At 39.7% G+C, this 19,844-nt stretch overlaps 1 protein-coding gene across 2 annotated transcripts in view; it reads right to left on the bottom strand.

Moving 5' to 3' along the window:
• jmy (junction mediating and regulatory protein, p53 cofactor) overlaps positions 1 to 19,844 on the bottom strand; it is a 48,098-nt gene that overhangs the window by 18,827 nt on the left and 9,427 nt on the right. For both annotated transcript variants that reach the window (XM_084047048.1, XM_084047047.1), the window contains exons 5-7: positions 10,940 to 11,113; positions 1,269 to 1,419; positions 219 to 388 (exon numbers count right to left, since the gene is read on the bottom strand). In XM_084047048.1, coding sequence (XP_083903174.1) covers positions 219 to 388; positions 1,269 to 1,419; positions 10,940 to 11,113 — 495 coding nt within the window. The remainder of the gene's footprint in view (positions 1 to 218; positions 389 to 1,268; positions 1,420 to 10,939; positions 11,114 to 19,844) is intronic.

Below are 19,844 nucleotides of genomic sequence, written 5' to 3'. Positions count from 1 at the left end.
CCATCCCAGGCAGAGCCCAGGTTATTTGCTCTAAGTTGGCTCTCGATTTTTTTCCTTGTTGATCTTTTTACTAGCCCATACTTCTCTTTTAATTTCTTTTTGTATACTTCTCTGTTCTATTGTGTTTCCCTCCTTAAAGGCCTTATTCTTCTTCTGCAGAAGAGATATAAGGGAGTTAGATACCCATAGCGCCATCCTGTGGCACAGTGTGTCATTACCTGCTCCTTCAGACTATGCTTCCTCTGTTCCAGACAGATCTCCTTGGCTCTCATCAGCTGCAGGGTTTCCTTGGACGTGGCGTACTGTAGTCTCTCCATGCGCTCCACGGCCGACACCCACGATGACCTGCCCAGCTTCTTCTGGTCCGCACGCATGCGCTCGTACATCGCTACGGAAACCAAACATACAATATATAGTATATATGTTACAGTACATGTGAGAAACCAATACAAGTGAGAAAAGGGGAAAAGGGGGCACGTTTTTTTCAGGCGCGGGAGGCCGGGCACTTTTGAGGCCGGGCCCCCCGAGGGAGACGAAATGGCCCCCGGCCCCCCGTTCAGCGCCGTCGTCAGTTTTCTTTTTCAGCCAGGGCCCACCGTCCAAAAACGGCGCTCCCCGCTCCCTTTTTCAGCTTGTAGATCTGCTATTTTCACTACTTCTTCAAAGTTCTCCACACTACCTTGTATAGGAAGGAAACCTCAAGAAACACTCTCCTGAGAGCGGATTCATTCTACCCACCTCATCTGATTAAAAACATTCCCTTTGGTCAGTTCCAACGGTTGTAATGAATTGTCTTGCCGTATATTTGGGTAATACATATATTTATTGTTCTTGATGTTTAAATGATAGTAGCTTATGCTTTATCGTTTTTTTCCTCTGGGCTGTCACACACCCACGTGCAGCTTCAGAGTTGTTGATTGATTGACTGTGCATGCCTGTGTAATTACCATCTATCAACTGATAGGTGCCCACGTGCACTTGTTCTGGTACTATTTAATTCATTTGTCTGTCTTTATATTTCATTCTTCCGAGGTCGAAACATGTTGGCAGTTGCCTCTTATTAAATAGAAAGGGCGTTACTCTTTTTTACTCCTGAGTGCCCGGATTGTCTGCTGTGTTTTTGTGTTATGTTTCCTCTTTCCACTTCCACTTTCTACTTCTGTGATTTTTTAAAAATGTGTTAAAATCATTTTTCTTTATTTCTGAAACATTTTGACTCTCACCACTGGATGAGAGTCATGTTATTTAGTTTGTTGTGTAGTGTTTACCTTTCTGTGCTCTGGTGGTGGTTTCAAAGAACTTGACGGTGAGGTCCTGGATGGAGAGCACGGCAGCGTGAGCCTTCCCCGTCCACTCCTCATCCTCCTTCCTCAAGCCATCCACGCGACGAGGTCCCAGCCGCTCTGTCTCCAACGAGATCTGAAAGGGTTAAAACACTAGAAATGTACCGATGCAAATTTTTTCCTTACCAATACAGATTGTGATACCCACTACTTAGTACCTATCCAATACCAGTGTGTAATTCAAATAAAACTCATTTAGGACAGTGGTTCTCATAGTGGGGTACATGGACCCTCAGGGATCCTTTCAAATGGATCCTTACAGGTCTGTAGCTCTGAAAGTGTACGGGTCCATTTGGTTCCAGAGTTACGGGGTGGTTTGAGGACCACTGATATAGGAATAAATACAAATAAATCCATTAATAATAGTTAAAGTGCAGCTATAAGTCATTAAAATAATAATATAAATAGAGCAAAATATTACTATAAATGAAATATCATGTGATGAATTACATGGTGTTGGATTGGCATACTGTAGACTCACCGATCAGAACAACTCTTAATTACACACGGCTCATGACTTCACCTCAGGGCTAAAGCATGGAGCCACGGTCACACCGAGCACGAGAACTATTAACGATAACCTTATTAAAGGCATAGTATGTAACTTTGCCCTTTACTTACATAACAGAATATATACATTCTTACCCATCATTTCCCTCTATACCAGCAGTCATCAGCTATTGGAGTAATTTTTGGGCAACCAAAACTAACAAAAACACCAAAATACAGCAAGGCGGCAGTGTGTTGCTGCAGCTAAACACCACCACACTATATGATGATGACTGCTGCAATAGAGGGAAATGGTGGGTGATTTAGTTTTTTGTTTTGTTAGGTAGTAACAGGCACAACTATCTCGCCTCCTTATAATTCAATTAGAGTCAGATGATCCATAAATCATCCTATTGCAGTGGTTCTCAAACTTCTGGATTAGGGCCTGCTTGAAAATATTAAAAGCATTCGCAGCCCACCCATCTACCCACCACTTAACATATTAAGTGGTCAGATGGGTGGGCTGACTTTCAACCTGGCGTCCCTATTATGGGCCTGTCAATTATTCCATTGAGACCTGAAGCCGATTCTACATGTCTCCTAAATGAATCTCAACAGTTTTCTGAAAAACGTATGTTTCTATATCAGCGGTGCTCAAACCTTTTCTTGTCAAGGACCCCCAGAATTACATGTATTTGGCCGCGGACCCCATCAAAATATGTTGTTCCAGGGACCCCCCAGAAACAAAGATTTGAGTTAAAAACGTTCGCTTTAAAAATATATATATTGAAAGATTTGCACACATTTTCACGATTTTTCAAAAATAGCAGATCTACAAGCTCGTAGCGTGGCACTCGGTGCCGCGCTATGAGCTTGTATATCTGCTATTTTTGAATAGCCCCAAGTGTAAAATAATGCTTTTTAGCTCAAATCTAAAAATGACAGTTCCAGGTCTTAATGGGTTATTATGCTAACATTTTCAAACATTTTCTCAAACAACGAACATAGCCGATCTACAAGCTCACAACGCGTCACATTGTCCATTGTGAGCTTGTAGATCGGCTATATTCACCGCGTAACTCGGCAAAAGATAGAATAGGGCTTAAGTTGTTAAAACACCATTCAATTTGACCATGTTGTAATACCACTATGGAGCAGTAGGTGTCACTCCAGGTCAAGGCATTGACCAAGGGACGTGCCATGCATGTTTTATGTTAAATGTTAACAGTGATACTACTAAACAATGGAGCTGAAATAGAACAGTAAACGAAAACGATATGAATAAATCAATAAGCTGTATTCTGCAGTGCAACACAATATGTCTACACCATTGACCTATAATAAACTAGAGTGGTAGGTTATGAGGTTTACACTCTGAATGAATGTGGCTTTTTTTCTCTTTCAGTTGCAAGCAGTGTTGCCAGATTGTGCGAGAGAAATAAGCAACCAGGTCTATGAAAACAAGCCCAAAAGAAGACTAAAGACAAAAGAGACACATGAGCACACACAGACAGCTATTTGAAAATAGCAGGTAAACAAGCTCACAACGTGTCACATCTGCAACGCGTTGTGAGCTTGTAGATCTGCTATTTTTTTTTTAAATCTTGGAAAAACAAAACATTTGGAATATTTAAGGGGGTCCCTAGCACAACATATTTTCAGATGGGGGTCCTCAACATGAACATGTCTGAGAGCCACTGGTTTAAACAACAACAGGAAGCAAGCCCAGATAAGCAACTAAATACACACATCTAATGCATAACTCCACATTATATATAGCGTGTACACACACACACACACACACACACACACACACACACACACACACACACACACACACACACACACACACACACACACACACACACACACACACACACACACACACACACACACACACACACACTTTGGGTCATTTTATTGTCGGGCTCAGGCTGAGCTTATACTAAGGCTTTTGTGAGCCACCCAGACAGTTTTTAAGTTGCTTGATTCAGTATTTATATATTTGATATCGATTTTATCAGACACACCCCCTTCCTATACAAACCCATTGTAACTTCAAACTCCATTTTTAACATGTTAGATTCAATAAAAACACCCGTCCTTGGTTCTGGTAACTCACCCTGCCCTCCTAATACGCGAGTTTAAACCCTTTAAATGCAATGCTTTTTATTTGCTAATAACAACTCTGAACACATACATTCTCTATATTACAGTATATACGATGTTGCTTTGATCATTTATTTAACCACGTTTAAGACTGCAACATAATGAGCTAAAAGATATATGTTTTTTAAAAGTCACATGAAGTGAATCAATCAACTTGGCGATTAGAGATTACTCCCCTGATAATCTGTAATTACTTGAATATTCAGACACTCAATCCAACACTCGCCTGGATCATGAATAATGTAACAGCAGAAAATACAACACCATTCATTCATTCATTTCTTCCTGGGGGAGGGTCTATGGTAGTGGGGAGGGGGGAAAAGAGAGAGCGAGAGAGAGAGAGAGAAAGAGAGAGAGATGCTAGGTTCAATGCTTACCTGGTATCCGATAGTTTCTATGAGGTACTACACTGTTCACCCTGGACTCTATTAATGTGCCTGTTTAACTTGTTGTTTATTGAACAAAGTTCATGGTTACTCTGCTTATTTTGATTTCACATTTGAATGGCATGTCTATGAAATGCCTAAATTGTACTTGTAAGCCACACTAAAATACACAAAGGAAGGAAGGGGACAGAGCATGCTGCTACTGCTAAGTGTTAAATGGTCAGATGGGTGGGCCGCATGCATTTTCAGAGCATGTTTATTTTAACGATCAATCAATCGATTGCGTTTCGGCTTGGATCAATGGTTCCTATCGGTATCACAAAGGACCCCCCCCCCCAAGGTTTTAAAGACAAAAAAACATATTGTTTTCATATTAATGTTATATTTTCAATAGTGTTTTACCAATTATTTGGCGGAGGAAACGGCACAACGCGTATTATTGCCAGATGTTGTGAGAGAAATAAGCAGCCAGTTCTATGAAAACAAGCCCAAAAGAAGCGACTAGGCTACATGAGCACTTTAAACCACTGGATCTCAAAGTGGGGTCCGGAGACCCCCAGGGGTCCTTGGGGGGGGTTCCAGGGGGTCCCCAGCAAGATGTGTTAATATAGCATCACAATCATTTTAACCTCTTTAACCTTTTCATACTTCTACTGCGCTATGAGCTTGTAGATCTGCTATTTTTGAAAAATCTTGAACATTTGTGCAAACCTTTGAATATATATATTTTTAAGCGAACATTTGTAGCTCAAATCTTTGCTTCTGGGGGTCCGTGGAACAACATATTTGAGATGGGGGTCTGCGGCCAAATACATATCATTTTTGGGGGTCCTTGACATGAAAAAGTTTGAGAACCATTGCTTTAAACAGTACATTGGCTATTTGAAAATAGCCGATCTACAAGCTCAGTGAGCTTGTAATTGTAGGAGTTGAGGCATTTAGTTTGACTCTGTTCCACAGATAAATAATGTGATTGTGATGATAAATAATGTTGCCAAACGTTGTGAGCTTGTAGATTAGCTATTTGCAAATTTGTTTTGCCTCTTTCTTAAGTAATATTAGACAATTTGACCAATATTTGACTATTTTTATAGTATAGTGTGTTGATTACTTTTGACACAGTAATGGTCTTTTTTTTTAAAGAAGCATTAAAAAGGTCTTAAAAATCCTTACATTTTCACGTTAGAAATATGCACATATACACTTATACTGTATGTTGGTTTGTTTACCGTTGAGTGAGAAAACAAGGTTGCACTTTAAGCAAATCATGGGGACCCTCCCAGAATCATCTGGGGACCCCCCTGTGGGTCCCGATCCACAGTTTGAGAACCACTGGGTTAGAGAGGCTGTCTGGGACAACAAAAGGTCCTCGGTTCATGTAGATTTAGATTATTATTACAAAACATACATTAACCACTTCAGACCTATATACATTTCGGGCATTTGAAAATAGCCGATCTACAAACTCACAATGTGTTGCGATGCGACGCATTATGAGCTTGTAGATCTGCCATTTTCAAAAAAAAATTATACACTTGAAAACTTTTGAAACGGGACATTCTGCATAAGTACTTTTGGTACTTTAAGTACATTTTGATACCAATACTTTTGTACGTTTACTCAAGTAAATTTTTAATTCTGGACTGGAGAGTATTTCTACATTGCAGTATTGATACTTTTACTTAAGTTACAAATGTTAGTACTTTTTCCACCACTGGTTTTGAAGAAGGTTTGAGGGGAGCACCCTGACAACAGCTGTCTTCTACTAACAAGCCTATAATGTGAAACTGAAACTAGAACTCCCACAACAAGCTTCACAACATACATGTTAGGACAAACCACATGTCTTATTCATGATGCCCTCTGACCCCGCTGCACGAAACGAGACACTGATGCAACGGCTCTGCCATGCGATAGGACCGTCACCCAATGCATGGAGTCCAAGACTTACTTCCTGTATCTGTGTGACGTAGGCGGCCACCTTTTTTAGGAGGCCAGAATTAGGTGGGAGTCTATTCATTCCAATCCAATGGGAGAAGTGAACGTGAACACAACTCCTCCTGAACGAGTCTTTACCCCATGGTCACTGAACTAAATATTGGACCCAACCGCCACAAGCCACACAATATTCATAACATTTTGACACTAAAATGGCTTTTTTCAGAGAGACACATCAGGATAAAATCTACTTTATTAACAACCTTTCTCTGTCCCAGCAACACACTCTTGCGGGATCTAGCACCAGTAAACATAGGACGTTCGCGAGATCTGACGTCAGACCGCGGCCACTATAGGAGACCATTTGTATGCAATTTGTGTCCCATTTCGCTAGTAGTCTCACTCTGAAGAGGTTAGGAGTAGCCTGGGATCCAGCCTGCTTCGCTACGTTCGGCTGACTTTTTTTTCTCTCTTCGCTTCTCAGTCTGGAAAGCCTCCTATTGACTCGTTTTGCAGAACTACACTGGAACTACATATGTTACGTTAGGCAACGTCGTTGCTGATTGGATGTTGTTCAAACAAAAGACGAATCACAACGATCACACCGTTTTATTTGTCCCGCCCATCACCACAGACCAATCAGAAGCCACGGCACGATTCCAGCCGTATGCCATGTCCCGCCTCCCTTGGAGATAGGAGGCTTTCCAGACTGAGAAGTGAAGAGAGAAAAAAAAGTCCGCCGAACGTAGGGAAGCAGGCTGGATCCCAGGCTAGGTTAGGAGCTAGTAGTCTTACTCTGAGGAGATTAGGATGTACTGCCATGTGTTAGGACCATCACACAATGCATGCAGTCCAAATGTGATGGAACCGATTCCGGTTCCTCGATCTTGGGTCCGGTTTGGGATCCCAACCCTGTGTGAGCCCACACATCAAAACCTCTCTCTGCCAACATCAACGAGCACAATGCAAACTCTATGCAAATGTGGCATCCTGTCTACTACGACCTGGCTGGCTGAGAGCTCAATGTCAATTCAATTCAAATTCAAATTATTAGCATGAGAAAACACATGTTTTTACAATGCCAAAGCAAATCATTAAAAACTAAGACATGTATGTACAATTAAAAGGGAATACAGTAATGTGTAAACAGAGCTATTTCACATTGCAAGTTTGCAACTTAGAAAAAGTCTGGCTCACAAGTCAACAATTGTTCATTTGTTGTAAGATATAATTAGTTATATATCTTCTCTGTCGGGTGGAAACCCAAACGTTACTTTTCAGGATTCAAATTCAAAAATAGCAAAGGAAGCAGATCTACAAGCTCAAAACTAAAAACACAAAAAGTTAAAATATGGAGATGAGAGGTTTCTGCTCGAAAGCAACGATATACACATGTAGGCATGGGTAGCAGCAATGTTTCAGGATTTTGCAGTGACTTGGTCACTTTACGCCCTCCCTGACCACCATTCAGTCTGTTGATGCTTTTAAGAGATGACTAAAGACTTTACTTTTTAACAAAGCCTTATTTTAGAGTGTTTCATCTGTTAGTTCTTATGCTCGTGTGATTTTAATGTTGTCCTTTTTTGTGATTGTGATTTATTACAAAAACATGTTTTACCCTGTACTGTAGCACTTTGAGATTTGTTTTTAATATAAAGTGCAATATAAATCAAATGTATTATTATTGTTGTTATTATTATTATTATTATTACCCTTATTATTATTATTATTACTACTACTACTTCTTGGTATAAAGCCTTTTGGGAAAATAGCAAGAATAAAAAAAAACATGTGTGTGTATATATAGTACAAAAATAGCATTTTTTTAATACTAAATGAGTTGCTCTCATCATATGTACAGTAGTTACAGTACAGATGCAGGAATACGCATAATGAAATGATTGTCTTTAAGGTTGTATGCATCCTTCTCCTGTCACAACAGCGCAGAAATCTTGCTCCCTTCCCATTTCTTCACATTATAGACAATGACCATTAACATTAAATGCTGCCACATCCCCCAAGTCAGCATTAATGTGAGAAACCAAATAGCCTTTGTCTGTCTGTAAACATGAGGAAGCCTTTTATTTGCATACAGCTTTTGTTTTGTTTTCAACCGTTGGAATTGCCCTGGGGGGAACAGGTGGAGAAGCATCTGTCAGATTTAACCCTCTCAATGGAACTGACAGAGAAAAGGACAAACTGGCGGGGAAGATTGCAGCTTTCATTGATGTTAACAAAAAACCTTACTGAAAATGTGAATTATGCAAACTCCAAAACTCAAAACCAGTGGTGTAAAGTAACTAAGTACATGTGCTTAAGTACTGTACTTAAGTACAATTCTGAGGTATATTTTACTTTACTGGAGTATTTCCAATTGTCTGTACTTTTACTTCTACTCCACTACATCTCAGAGGCAAATATTGTACTTTTACTCCACTACAATTATTTATCTCTAGTGTCCGATATTACACTAGAGACATTCAAAGTGCAAAATGTGTCATTTTAGATTTCTTTGGATATTCAAAAATAGCAGATATATAAGCTCATAGCGCGTGTGCCGCGCTACGAGCTTACCGGTATATATCTGCTATTTTTGAAAACCCCCAAAAAAGTGGTTCTCAAACTTTTTTCATGTCAAGGACCCCCAAAATGATACGGACCCCCATCTCAAAATATTGTATTCCACGGACCCCCAGAAGCAAAGATTTGAATTAACATTTGTTATAAATTATATTCAAAGATTTGCAAAGATTTTCACAACTTTAAAAAAATAGCAGATCTCCAAGCTCGTAGTGCGGCACTTGGTGCCACGCTATGAGCTTGTAGATCTGCTATTTTTGAATAGCCAAAGAAATCTAAAATGACACAGATGCGTTCCCGGATTGAATGGGTTAATGGAGATGATTAGGAATAGCTAACGCTAGCTGGTAGGCTATAGCTGGCATTGCCTCAGATTACCTCAGAAACTACCTCACCTCCTTATAATTAATCAGTCAGATTATCCATATATCCTATTGCATGTGTCTTTCAGCACCACCGTCACCGAGGCAGAGATCTCTGCCTGTCTCTCTCACGCTCTGGCTCCGTGTGTCGGCTCCGTGATGCAGAATTATGTTTGTCCATCATGCCACGGTGTCACGCACTGAAAATAGCAGATCTACAAGCTTGCAACGTGTCACGTCGTGACGTGCTGTGAGCTTGTGGATCTTCTATTTCCAGTGTGTGACACTGCTGTACAATGAAGTATAACTCAGACTTTATTGTCTGCCAGGTCACATTGTTAGAGTGTTTTATCTGTTAGTTCATCCCCAAGTGATATAAAAAACTGTTTGAAATTTGATATTTCTGTGAAACTTCAAATGGCTGCGGGACTTGCTTACTTAAGGGTGGCAGCTAGTGTGTGTGTGTGTGTGTGTGTGTGTGTGTGTGTGTGTGTGTGTGTGTGTGTGTGTGTGTGTGTGTGTGTGTGTACTTGTACTACTGTACTTGTGGGGGTCACATGTCCGATGTCCCCACACGTATTACACATAATAATATAGATTGAGAAACAGACACTTTTCCTGGCCCTTACAAGAGAAAACTTAGATCAGGTTTGCAATTAGGAACAGATTCTGGTTCCTAAACATTTCATGTCTTCACAAGTATAATAATACAAATGTGTGTGTGTGTGTGTGTGTGTGTGTGTGTGTGTGTGTGTGTGTGTGTGTTAGGGCATTCACCGAATAGTCGAATATTCGAATATTCGAATATCAAAGCCACTATTCGACGTTGTAAACCGACGTCGAATAATCGCTATTATTATTATCATTTTTTTTAATTATTTTTTTTAGATTTTGTTAATTTTATTTTTTTAGCAGGGGCTTCTCAACAGCAGACAAGCAGCTATGAGCTCTTGTGTTTGTAGTTCTCCTAATCCATTCATGGTTGATTGTTGTCAAATCATTTCATACTGTATGTGACGTTGTACCGTCACTCAAAGTGTAGTGGTGCGCTGAAACAGCAGCGCGCATGCCAGAAAGATGCCTTGTAACGACCGGACCGAAGGATGGAACTGTGGTTGTTGTTGAACATATTGTAGATGGGATAGGCTTGGAAAATCATTTGACTTATTCCAAGTTAAATGAACTGAATTAATAAGTTCGCTACGTTTCTTTTCAACCAGAGCCGTGGTATCGCAGAGCAGAGCAGCAGCAACGCATGTTATGCTAGGCTTCGTCGTAGGAGAGTGTTGTAGCGAAAATAGCAGATCTACAAGCTCACAACGCGTTCCGTGAGGCAATGTGCAGTTGTACATCTGCTATGCCTGGACCAGCTGATTTGGGTTTAGACCAATCAGAACGCACAGCTGGCTTTCATTAGTTAACCCTTTAATCGCTGATTGTTTTCAAGGCTTGCAATACGGCATTTTAATGATAAAGGCTCGTTTGTATTGGATGATTTTTTTTTATATATCACCGTCGAATAATCGAATATTCGACTACTTTTAGGTCGAATAATTCGAATGCTAAAAATCACTATTCGTGAATGCCCTAGTGTGTGTGTGTGTGTGTGTGTGTGTGTGTGTGTGTGTGTGTGTGTGTGTGTGTGTGTGTGTGTGTGTGTGTGTGTGTGTACCTTTATTTGCTGCTTGCGTAGCATGGCCAGCTCTCTCATGTCTCTGAAGGGTTGCAGGAGGTAGTGGTAGAGCTGAGTGGTGGCCTCCAGTAGATCTCCAAACGCTTGGTCCTCCTCGGTGTACACCTGCAGCAGATCCACCATGCTGTCCAACGCCCGGTGCTTCTCCAGCAGCTACACAGGCACAGAGATGTTCATGATTTAAGGTTCATTAACCCATTAAGACTGGGAAGGGAACGCATGTGTGTGTAATTTTTTAATTTCTTTTGGCTATTCAAAAATAGCAGATCTACAAGCTCATAGCGCTATGAGTTTGTATATATATATATATATATATATATATATATATATATATATATATATATATATATATATATATATATATATATATATATATATATGTATATCTTGTTTTAACTCAAATCTATGCTTCTGCGGGATTCTACAAATGTCTTCTAAATCAGTTTTTTTGAAAAACGTATGTTTCTATAATCAGTGGTTCTAAAATTTGAGTTAAAAATGTTTGTTTTAAAAACATTTGAAAGATTTGCACAAATGTTCACGATTAAAAAAAAATAGCAGATCTACAAGCTCATAGTGCAAGCTATGAGCTTGTATATCTGCTATATTTTCAATAGCCAAACATTTACTTAAATACTGTACTTAAGCACAATTTTGAGGTATTTGTACTTTACTTGAGTATTTCCAATTTCCAATTCTTTTACTTCTACTCCACTACATCTCGGATCCAAATATTGTACTTTTACTTCACTAAATCTTTTGGAAAACTTTAGTTACTAGTTACTTTGTAGATTTGGATTATTATCACAAAACATACATTAACCACTTCAGCCCTATGCATACATTTGAAAATAGCAGATACATTTGGAAATAGCCGAAGCTGCGACGCATTGTGAGCTTGTAGATCTGCTATTTTCAAAAGATTTTTATACTTTTGAAAACCACTGGTCACTTTGCACATTTGGGTGAACATTGCTATTTCTGATCAGAAATTGACTGTACACGGAAACACTTTCAATTATGATAAGTTACTGTGCCTGTCTAAGACAAGGCCCTAAGTATTAGCATATAAGCCTAAATCTTTGTATATATTATAATGATTGTTTTTAGTTTTTGTTTATTATAAATATGTTTCGTTATATGTAGCACAATCTGTGGGACAAGTCCCAACAACATTCTGCTTGTACCTGTATAAGTCAGTGACACATAAAAATGTCTTGAATCTTCAGCATTTAACCACTTAAACCCTCTAGCCTCAGAGAACCGGACTTGCGTTACAACTGTACTTTGACCACTTTCTTCTGTCTATAGTACACCAATTTTCTTCGTCAGAAATAGCTGATCTACGAGTCCCAGAATAGGCATGCTAGGGTCCAAGTGGTTAAATGGTACATAAAGGAGTTCAAGTGTCCAGATTGAAAGAGGCTTACCACACTTAACAGCAATGAGATGTAAACAAATGTCTATTAACCCATTAAGGCCTGAGGTTCCGATTCTACAAAATGTCTTCTAACTAGTTTTTTGAAAAAAACGTATGTGGCTATGTAAGTGGTTCTCAAACTTTTTCATGTCAAGGACCCCAAAATGATGTGTATTTGGCCGCGGACCCCCATCTCAAAATGTTGTGTTCCAGGGACCCCAAGAAGCAATGATTTGAGTTACAAATGTTCGCTTAAAAAATATGTATATTCAAAGATTTTATTCATTTTTCAAAAATAGCAGATCTACAAGCTCGTAACGTGGCAACAAATGGAGGCGTGATTTATAAAACACATTAGGATGAGAGGGAGAGTCTGTCTGTGTACGGTGTTGTGTGTGTGTGTGTGTGTGTGTGTGTGTGTGTGTGTGTGTGTGTGTGTGTGTACGGTGTGTACGGTGCGTGCGTGCGTGCGTGCGATATTTGTATGATAAATCATAAAGTGTTCTTTCAGCTATTGTCCATGAATAAAAGTAGCAAACAGCTATTGTCCATGAATGAAAATAGCAGCAATATAGAGACCCGAAGTCTGACATCACTGCCGCTAGAGGCCGCTATCCCCCTGGGTCGCTGAGTTATAATACCATAGGGTCATTTTAGATCGTGTCATATAAGAATAGTGTTCCAAAAATATTTATTTATGGGATTTTCTATAGAAAAAATACTTCTGTGACCCAGGGGTCACGTCACGACTTCAGTACTCTATTGGACCAACAGAGCTATACTGCAGACAGGCATTTTGTCGACTAAAACTATATGACAAAAACTGTTTGTCAACTACCTTGACGAAAACTAAATAAAAACTAAGCTATGATGACTAAAACTATGACTCAGTATATTGACAATTTCGTCAACAAATACAAATTAGACTAAAATGTTAGGGAGGGACTAGTAGAGAAGAGATCCAGTAGTACTAAAAGACAAGTCATTGTATGCCTGGTTGCGTGTGGGTGTCACACTCCGAAAGTAGCTGATCTACAAGCTCACAACGCATTGCAGACGTGTTGTGAGAATTTGCGGTACACAGCTAAGTATAAATCAGGCTTTAAGACGCCATCAAGGCCTGGCAAAATAACATTCTGTTGACTAAAATATTGGGGACGGGGTATTTATAAACTAGACTAAAACTAAAACATTTCAGATGACTAAAATATGACTAAAACTAAAGAAGAATTTGAAGTTGTCAAATAATTGTGAGTGAAGTTAAGGTACAACATTTGCCTCTGAGATGTAGTGGAGTAGAAGTAGAATGTTAGGACAAAACAAACAGACTAAGCAAAGTAAAAGTATTTCAAAACAAAAGTACAGTAGCCTACTTGAGTGCATACAGTATACTTATCTACTTTCCACCAGTAAGTCTGAATAGGGGCTCTTTTATGGTATTTCCATAGCCAGTACTTTGGGGATTAAGTGTGTGTGTGTGTGTGTGTGTGTGTGTGTGTGTGTGTGTGTGTGTGTGTGTGTGTGTGTGTGTGTGTGTGTGTGTGTGTGTGTGTGGAGACACTAGTCCATTCAGCTCTTTAACACTACTCTACTGTTTACCTAGGGCCCTGCATGCCCATGGCAACCACTGGTCACACCCCTGCAGCTGCTGTTGCTCTGGGGGAAACCCTGTACATGCATCTATCTGAATCTTCATTCAGTTTACTAATCTCCAAGTTGTTGCAGTCAGGCTGAAAGCTTGTATCTCCCTCTTTCAACTGCTTATCTTTACCTTAAATTGATACCGTACTTTGTTGGGCAACAACGTCGCACAAAATAGGCGATCTACAAGCTCACGTGTCGCATTGAACATTTTTTAAAGTGAAAGTCAGTGATTAATTCTGTCTGTGGGTTACATGAATATTGAACCAATGAAAGGTGTTAAGAGCTTGTGACTAAATAATAACTACATTGGATCCATTCCAAAATATTTTAATATAGCATCACAATCATTTTATCCACTTCCTCTGTGTTTTATATGTTGGCATAGATACAAAAATAGCCGATGTACAATCTCATAGCGCGTTTGGAGATTGAGATCGTTTTAAAATCTGAAACAAAACTACGCGTATGTATGCTGTATCTTTAACAGGCTTCCATTTTTTTTATAATCACTCTAGCCATTTATTGTATATTGATTATGATATGGCCGTGTGTGCATTGCGCTGCTGCTTGCTGCTGGCATGCAGTGTTAATTGTGTTAATTAACATTAAATACGAAAGTTATTGTACACCAAAATAGATAACCTTGTGCCCATGCACTAAGCACCCTGCAGTACAGTAGTTCTCTTTATAATTTCTCAAATGATTTAAGCATGCACATTTGCACATGTTATGTGTTTGTTGTTGAAAAACGACATCAAGCCATACATAGGCTATTTTCAGCACCACAGTAGCCGTCTGTCAGTGTGGGCTCTCAGGTGCATTCAGCAACTTTTTTTCACACCTTCCAACCGACTGATCTCCCGACTTCATTCGACTGCCAGTCTGTAGTAATCTGTAGTAGTCTGGTTGGTGGGGAGCCACCTTAACATGATGCCAAAATGTCTGCAGCCAGGAGGAGATTAGGAGGTGCAGCGGCAGTGCTATTTTTACCACTTTAGTGAGGCACTCAGAAACACTTCCGTCTCTCTCTTTCTCTCACCACTGACTGCAGCATCGTGTTATGTGGGGGGAAGGTGTGACCTTCTCCCTACTGCAGTGGTACTGAACCTTTTCAGGCCACGACCCCCTCAAAATAATCATACTTGACCTGGGGTTCCCAGCTCAAAATAATCATACACCAGTATGATTGTATTATTTCCAGTGTCTGGAGCAGAAAAACACCTCAGTTCTGATGTAAGCCAGCTGACAACTGTAATTACTGTACACCGACTTCCATAGCAGAGTCACATCGTAAGAAAAGACCCCTGCTCTCCTACTAAATGTGTTCCAAAGCAATTTAGTCAAATAGCATGGAAGAGAAAGAGCTACTGATCTAGTATTAAGGCAGCTCGTTTGTGTACGTCTGTGTGTGTGTGTGTGTGTGTGTGTGTGTGTGTGTGTGTGTGTGTGTGTGTGTGTGTGTGTGTGTGTGTGTGTGTGTGTGTGTGTGTGTGTGTGTGTGTGTGTGTGTGTGTGCGACGTGTGAGAGAAAGTGAGAGAGACGCGTGTAGTGTGTGTGTGCGCGTGTGCGTGGGTGTGTGTGTGTGTACACACACACACTCGGCATGACAAACAAAACATAATGAGCAGGCACATCCAAAAACGACGCTCACAGGAAATTCTACTGACAGACACAGTGCTCAGCCTAATGTATATCATTTTATATATCTTTATCATCTAGACTATTTTACTCACTGGAATCAACGTTCCAATGGATCCAATGTACAGGTAGTTAGTATTTAGTAACAAGCTCTTGTTAATACTTTCCATCGGTTCAATATTTATTAAACCCACTTGCACACTTAACCACTTTCACTTTCACTTTAAAAATAAAAAGAAACTAATTAAAAATAGTATATTTAGGCTAATTTGACACTCTAGTGTGACGAAGTAGGTCATTCATTTACAAATAAACATTAAAAGTTAAAATACAGAGAATGATGCAAGGTTTCTGTCTGACAACAACAATATGAAACAGGTCTCCTGCAGTGTTGCCAAGTCTGTTTATTATACAGTAAGCAATTTTGGGCTTGTTTTCTGTAAAGTTGCTTGTAAATATTGGTAGCTGCGGGATTGGTAGCTGGGGCTTTTTTCTAAAGTGTAGTTGCTTATTTGGGCTTGCTTCCTAATGTTGTTTAAACCAGTGGTTCTCAAACATTTCCATGTAAAGGACCCCCAAATTCATATGTATTTGGCCACAGACTCCCATCTGGAAATAGTTTGTGCCAGGGACCCCATACAAGATTTGTGTTGAAAAAAAATATCTAATATTTGGAACATATCTGAAACATTATAAAGTGATTTTTTGGGAAAATGTAGATTGCCTATTTTCAAATAGCAGATGTATATAGGTTTGAAGTCCTTAATCACTTCTTTTGGGTTTGTTTTCATAGGCTGCTGCATGGTTGCTTATTTCTCTTGCAAAATCTGGCAACACTGGTCTTCCGGTTTGTTCACATAAATCACAAAAATAAAGTTACAGACCTAGACTAACATACAGTGTGAGTAATGACAGAGCCTCAGGTTAGATTGGTAGCTGGAACTTCTAATTACGCTGAAAAAACAACACTTCACTGTCAGGAGCTGAGAATAGATCTAGGCCTGTCACAATTATCACATAATTGCTTGACTGCAATTACTTGAGATAATCGCAATTATTTTGCATAATTGTCATAAACATTTCCATGTTGAAAGTTTGTTTTTCTTTTGAAAGCAGAAATAGCAGATCTACAAGCTCACAACGCATCGCAATGTGACGCGTTGTGAGCTTGTAGATCAGCTATTTCCACTATTTATTTCTCTTTTTTGAATTTCATTTAAAGTATAACATTATTTAATGTCAGTGAGTTATTTGCCGTATCTGCCCAGTGGATATTTTGTTTACGAAGCCTAAAAGCCAAACAGAAATGTACATTCTGTGTTTTATGTTCCAATGTTCAATGCCAAAAACACAATTAAATTGTCAATCACAATTATTTGTATGACAATTAATCATGAAGTAAAATTCAAGGCTTTCACATACCACATATATTTAACTACTCATATTCCATACGAAACCCAGGTTGGTCCATCAAGCTTATTTTAAATCATGTTTACAACTTAACATAATTAAGCTGACTTTCCATGACATGTTGCTTTATTTTCATAACAGCCTTTCCAGAATTATTTATGTTATTATTGTGAATACCAAAGCTACACTCTAGTTGAAATGTCACTATTGACGGCTAAAGTTAGACATCCGTTCATTTGGCCACAAACAAAATATGGCCATTGATAAAAAGAAATGACACTACAAGCTGGAGTTCCATTCGTCAGTAGTTTTGCATCTTTGGCACAAGCACAGAGTGACGGGTGAGTTTGTGAAGGACACACACACACAGAGTGACCTGAAGGCCATGACAACAGTGATTGTCCAGTTGGTGCTTTAGGGCTCCGTCCAACAAGCAGCCAACATCAGCCTTCCCGTCACCAGCTGATGACATCACTGCACGATGCCGTGGATGACATTCTGCTGTGACATTCCCAATGCCCACAGAGTGACATTACACACACACACACACACACACACACACACACACACACACACACACACTGTGTGTGTGTGTGTATAATGGCCAACTGTAAAACAAGTGAAAGTTGCTCTGTCAGATTTGGACTGCATTAAAGTCCTGGAGTAGCCTATATATATATATATATATATATATATATATATATATATATATATATATATATATATATATACACAATGCATTGCTTGATTAAAAAAATGTAGACCTTTTCAAAAATATATAAACAATAGAGAAAATAGCTGATCACAACGTGGTAAATGGTAAATGGTGCATTTATATAGCGCTTTTATCCAAAGCGCTTTACATAGATTGTGCATTACATTCACCCATTTACACACACATTCATACACCGATGGCGGAGGAAACCTCCAGTTCACTCTACCCGGCCACTCTACTCCTGAGCCACTGCCGCCCCATGACCCAACGTGTCACATCACGACAAGTTGTGAGCTTGTAGATCTGCTATGTTCACTATATTTGAAATAGGGCTTGAAAGTTGGATTCATAATGTACTTTTTCCCTTGCTCGAAATGTAGTGGAGTCAAAAGTACAATATTTGTCTTTGAAATGTAGTGGAGTGAAAGTAAAAAAAAAATGCAAATACCCAAGTAAAGTAGAGATGATCAAAATATATACTTAAGTACCGTACTCGAGTAAATGTAATCAGTTGCTATCCACCACTGGTGGCACATAATGGCCTTTCATCTGAGCAGCATCTGTGTAGGATTGTTAGAAATTAGATTCCTGGGGCTGCTGGGTTAAGGCATGTACCACATGAGGCTCTGATGCTTGACAGTGAGTCCCCGGTCCTTTGTGGCATCATGTCACTCCTCCACTCTCTCTCCCTCTCCCCGTTTCCTGTCTCTTTACACTGTGGACTATCAATAAATAAAAGGCAAGACAAGCCTTACAATATATTTTTTAAATATCATAGTTTAGCCCATTAAGACCGGGAACGCATCTGTGTGTCATTTTTAGATTCCTTTGGCTATTCAAAAATAGCAGATATACAAGCTCATAGCGCGGCACCGAGATTTTCAGTGAATCGTGAAAATCTTTGAATACATATATTTTTGGAAACAACATTTGTAACTCAAATCTTTGCGTCTGGGGGGTTCCCAGGGACCCCCAGAAGCAAAGATTTGACCGGCACTCGGTGCCGCACTATGAGCTTGTATATCTACTATTTTTGAATAGCCAAAGACATCTTAAAACTAGAAAATGTGCTCCTAGGAGCACAGGTCTCCGCCAGTACTGTTCCTGATTAATCCTGTCTTACCTATTTATATTACATATTGTCACGTGTCACTTGACCAATGTTAGCTTGGCTGATGGAAGCTCACTTCAAAAAATATAAATGATTTTTTGAAGTGACACACCTATTTATAGATTTTTATTTCGTAATGCGTCTCGCTAGCCAATCAAAAGCATTGGTGACAACATATTGTCACGTGTCACGTGAAGCTTGACCAATGTTAGCTTGGCTGAGACGGACGGACACACGGAAGGACAAGAACGAAAACATACTCTCCACCTCTGGCGGAGACAATGACACAGATGCGTCCCTGGTCTTAAAGGGTTAATTACGATAGTCGGGTAGCCCCCGTGACCCGCATCCGGATAAGCGGTTGAAGATGGATGGATGGATGGTAGTTTCATTCTATTTTGTCTCTAAAGTCAGGTATGGGCTTTTGCAACAGAAGCAAAAGCATTAGTCCACCTTTCGGTCCTAATCTCAACACAACATCAGTCTCGTGGCCTCCAAACTGCAGAGACCAAAATGCTGTTTTTCTTGTAGGTCTGGAGGTATCACGGATGATGGAACCTGCAGCCCTATAATCAGCGCACTGAGCGCAGACAACATCACTCTTTAGTGATACGTGTTGTACTACACGTGATGTGTGTCATGTCTGACAGGGAGTACAGCATGAAAACACTCCAGTCCGTGTTCCCACGTCTCATCATTTACCTGAAGCTGTCCTCCCTCGTTGTGATCCAGTGGTTCTCAAAGTGGGGTCCAGGGACCCCCAGGGGTCCTTGAGGGATTTCCAGGGTCCCCATCAAAATGAGTTAATATAGCATCAAACTTGTAGATCTGCCATTTTCAAAAAGGCTTACTTTTTTTTTGGAAAACTTTTTTTAACAACACAAATCTTGTATGGGGGTCCCTGGCACAACATATTTTCAAATGGGGTTCTGTGGCCAAAGACAT

This window comes from Gymnoscopelus microlampas (assembly GCF_963454915.1).
Source record: "Gymnoscopelus microlampas genome assembly, chromosome: 21".
NCBI lineage: Eukaryota > Metazoa > Chordata > Actinopteri > Myctophiformes > Myctophidae > Gymnoscopelus > Gymnoscopelus microlampas.
The sequence above is the reverse complement of the archived record's forward strand: the minus strand, read 5'-3'. Positions and strand labels throughout refer to the sequence as shown.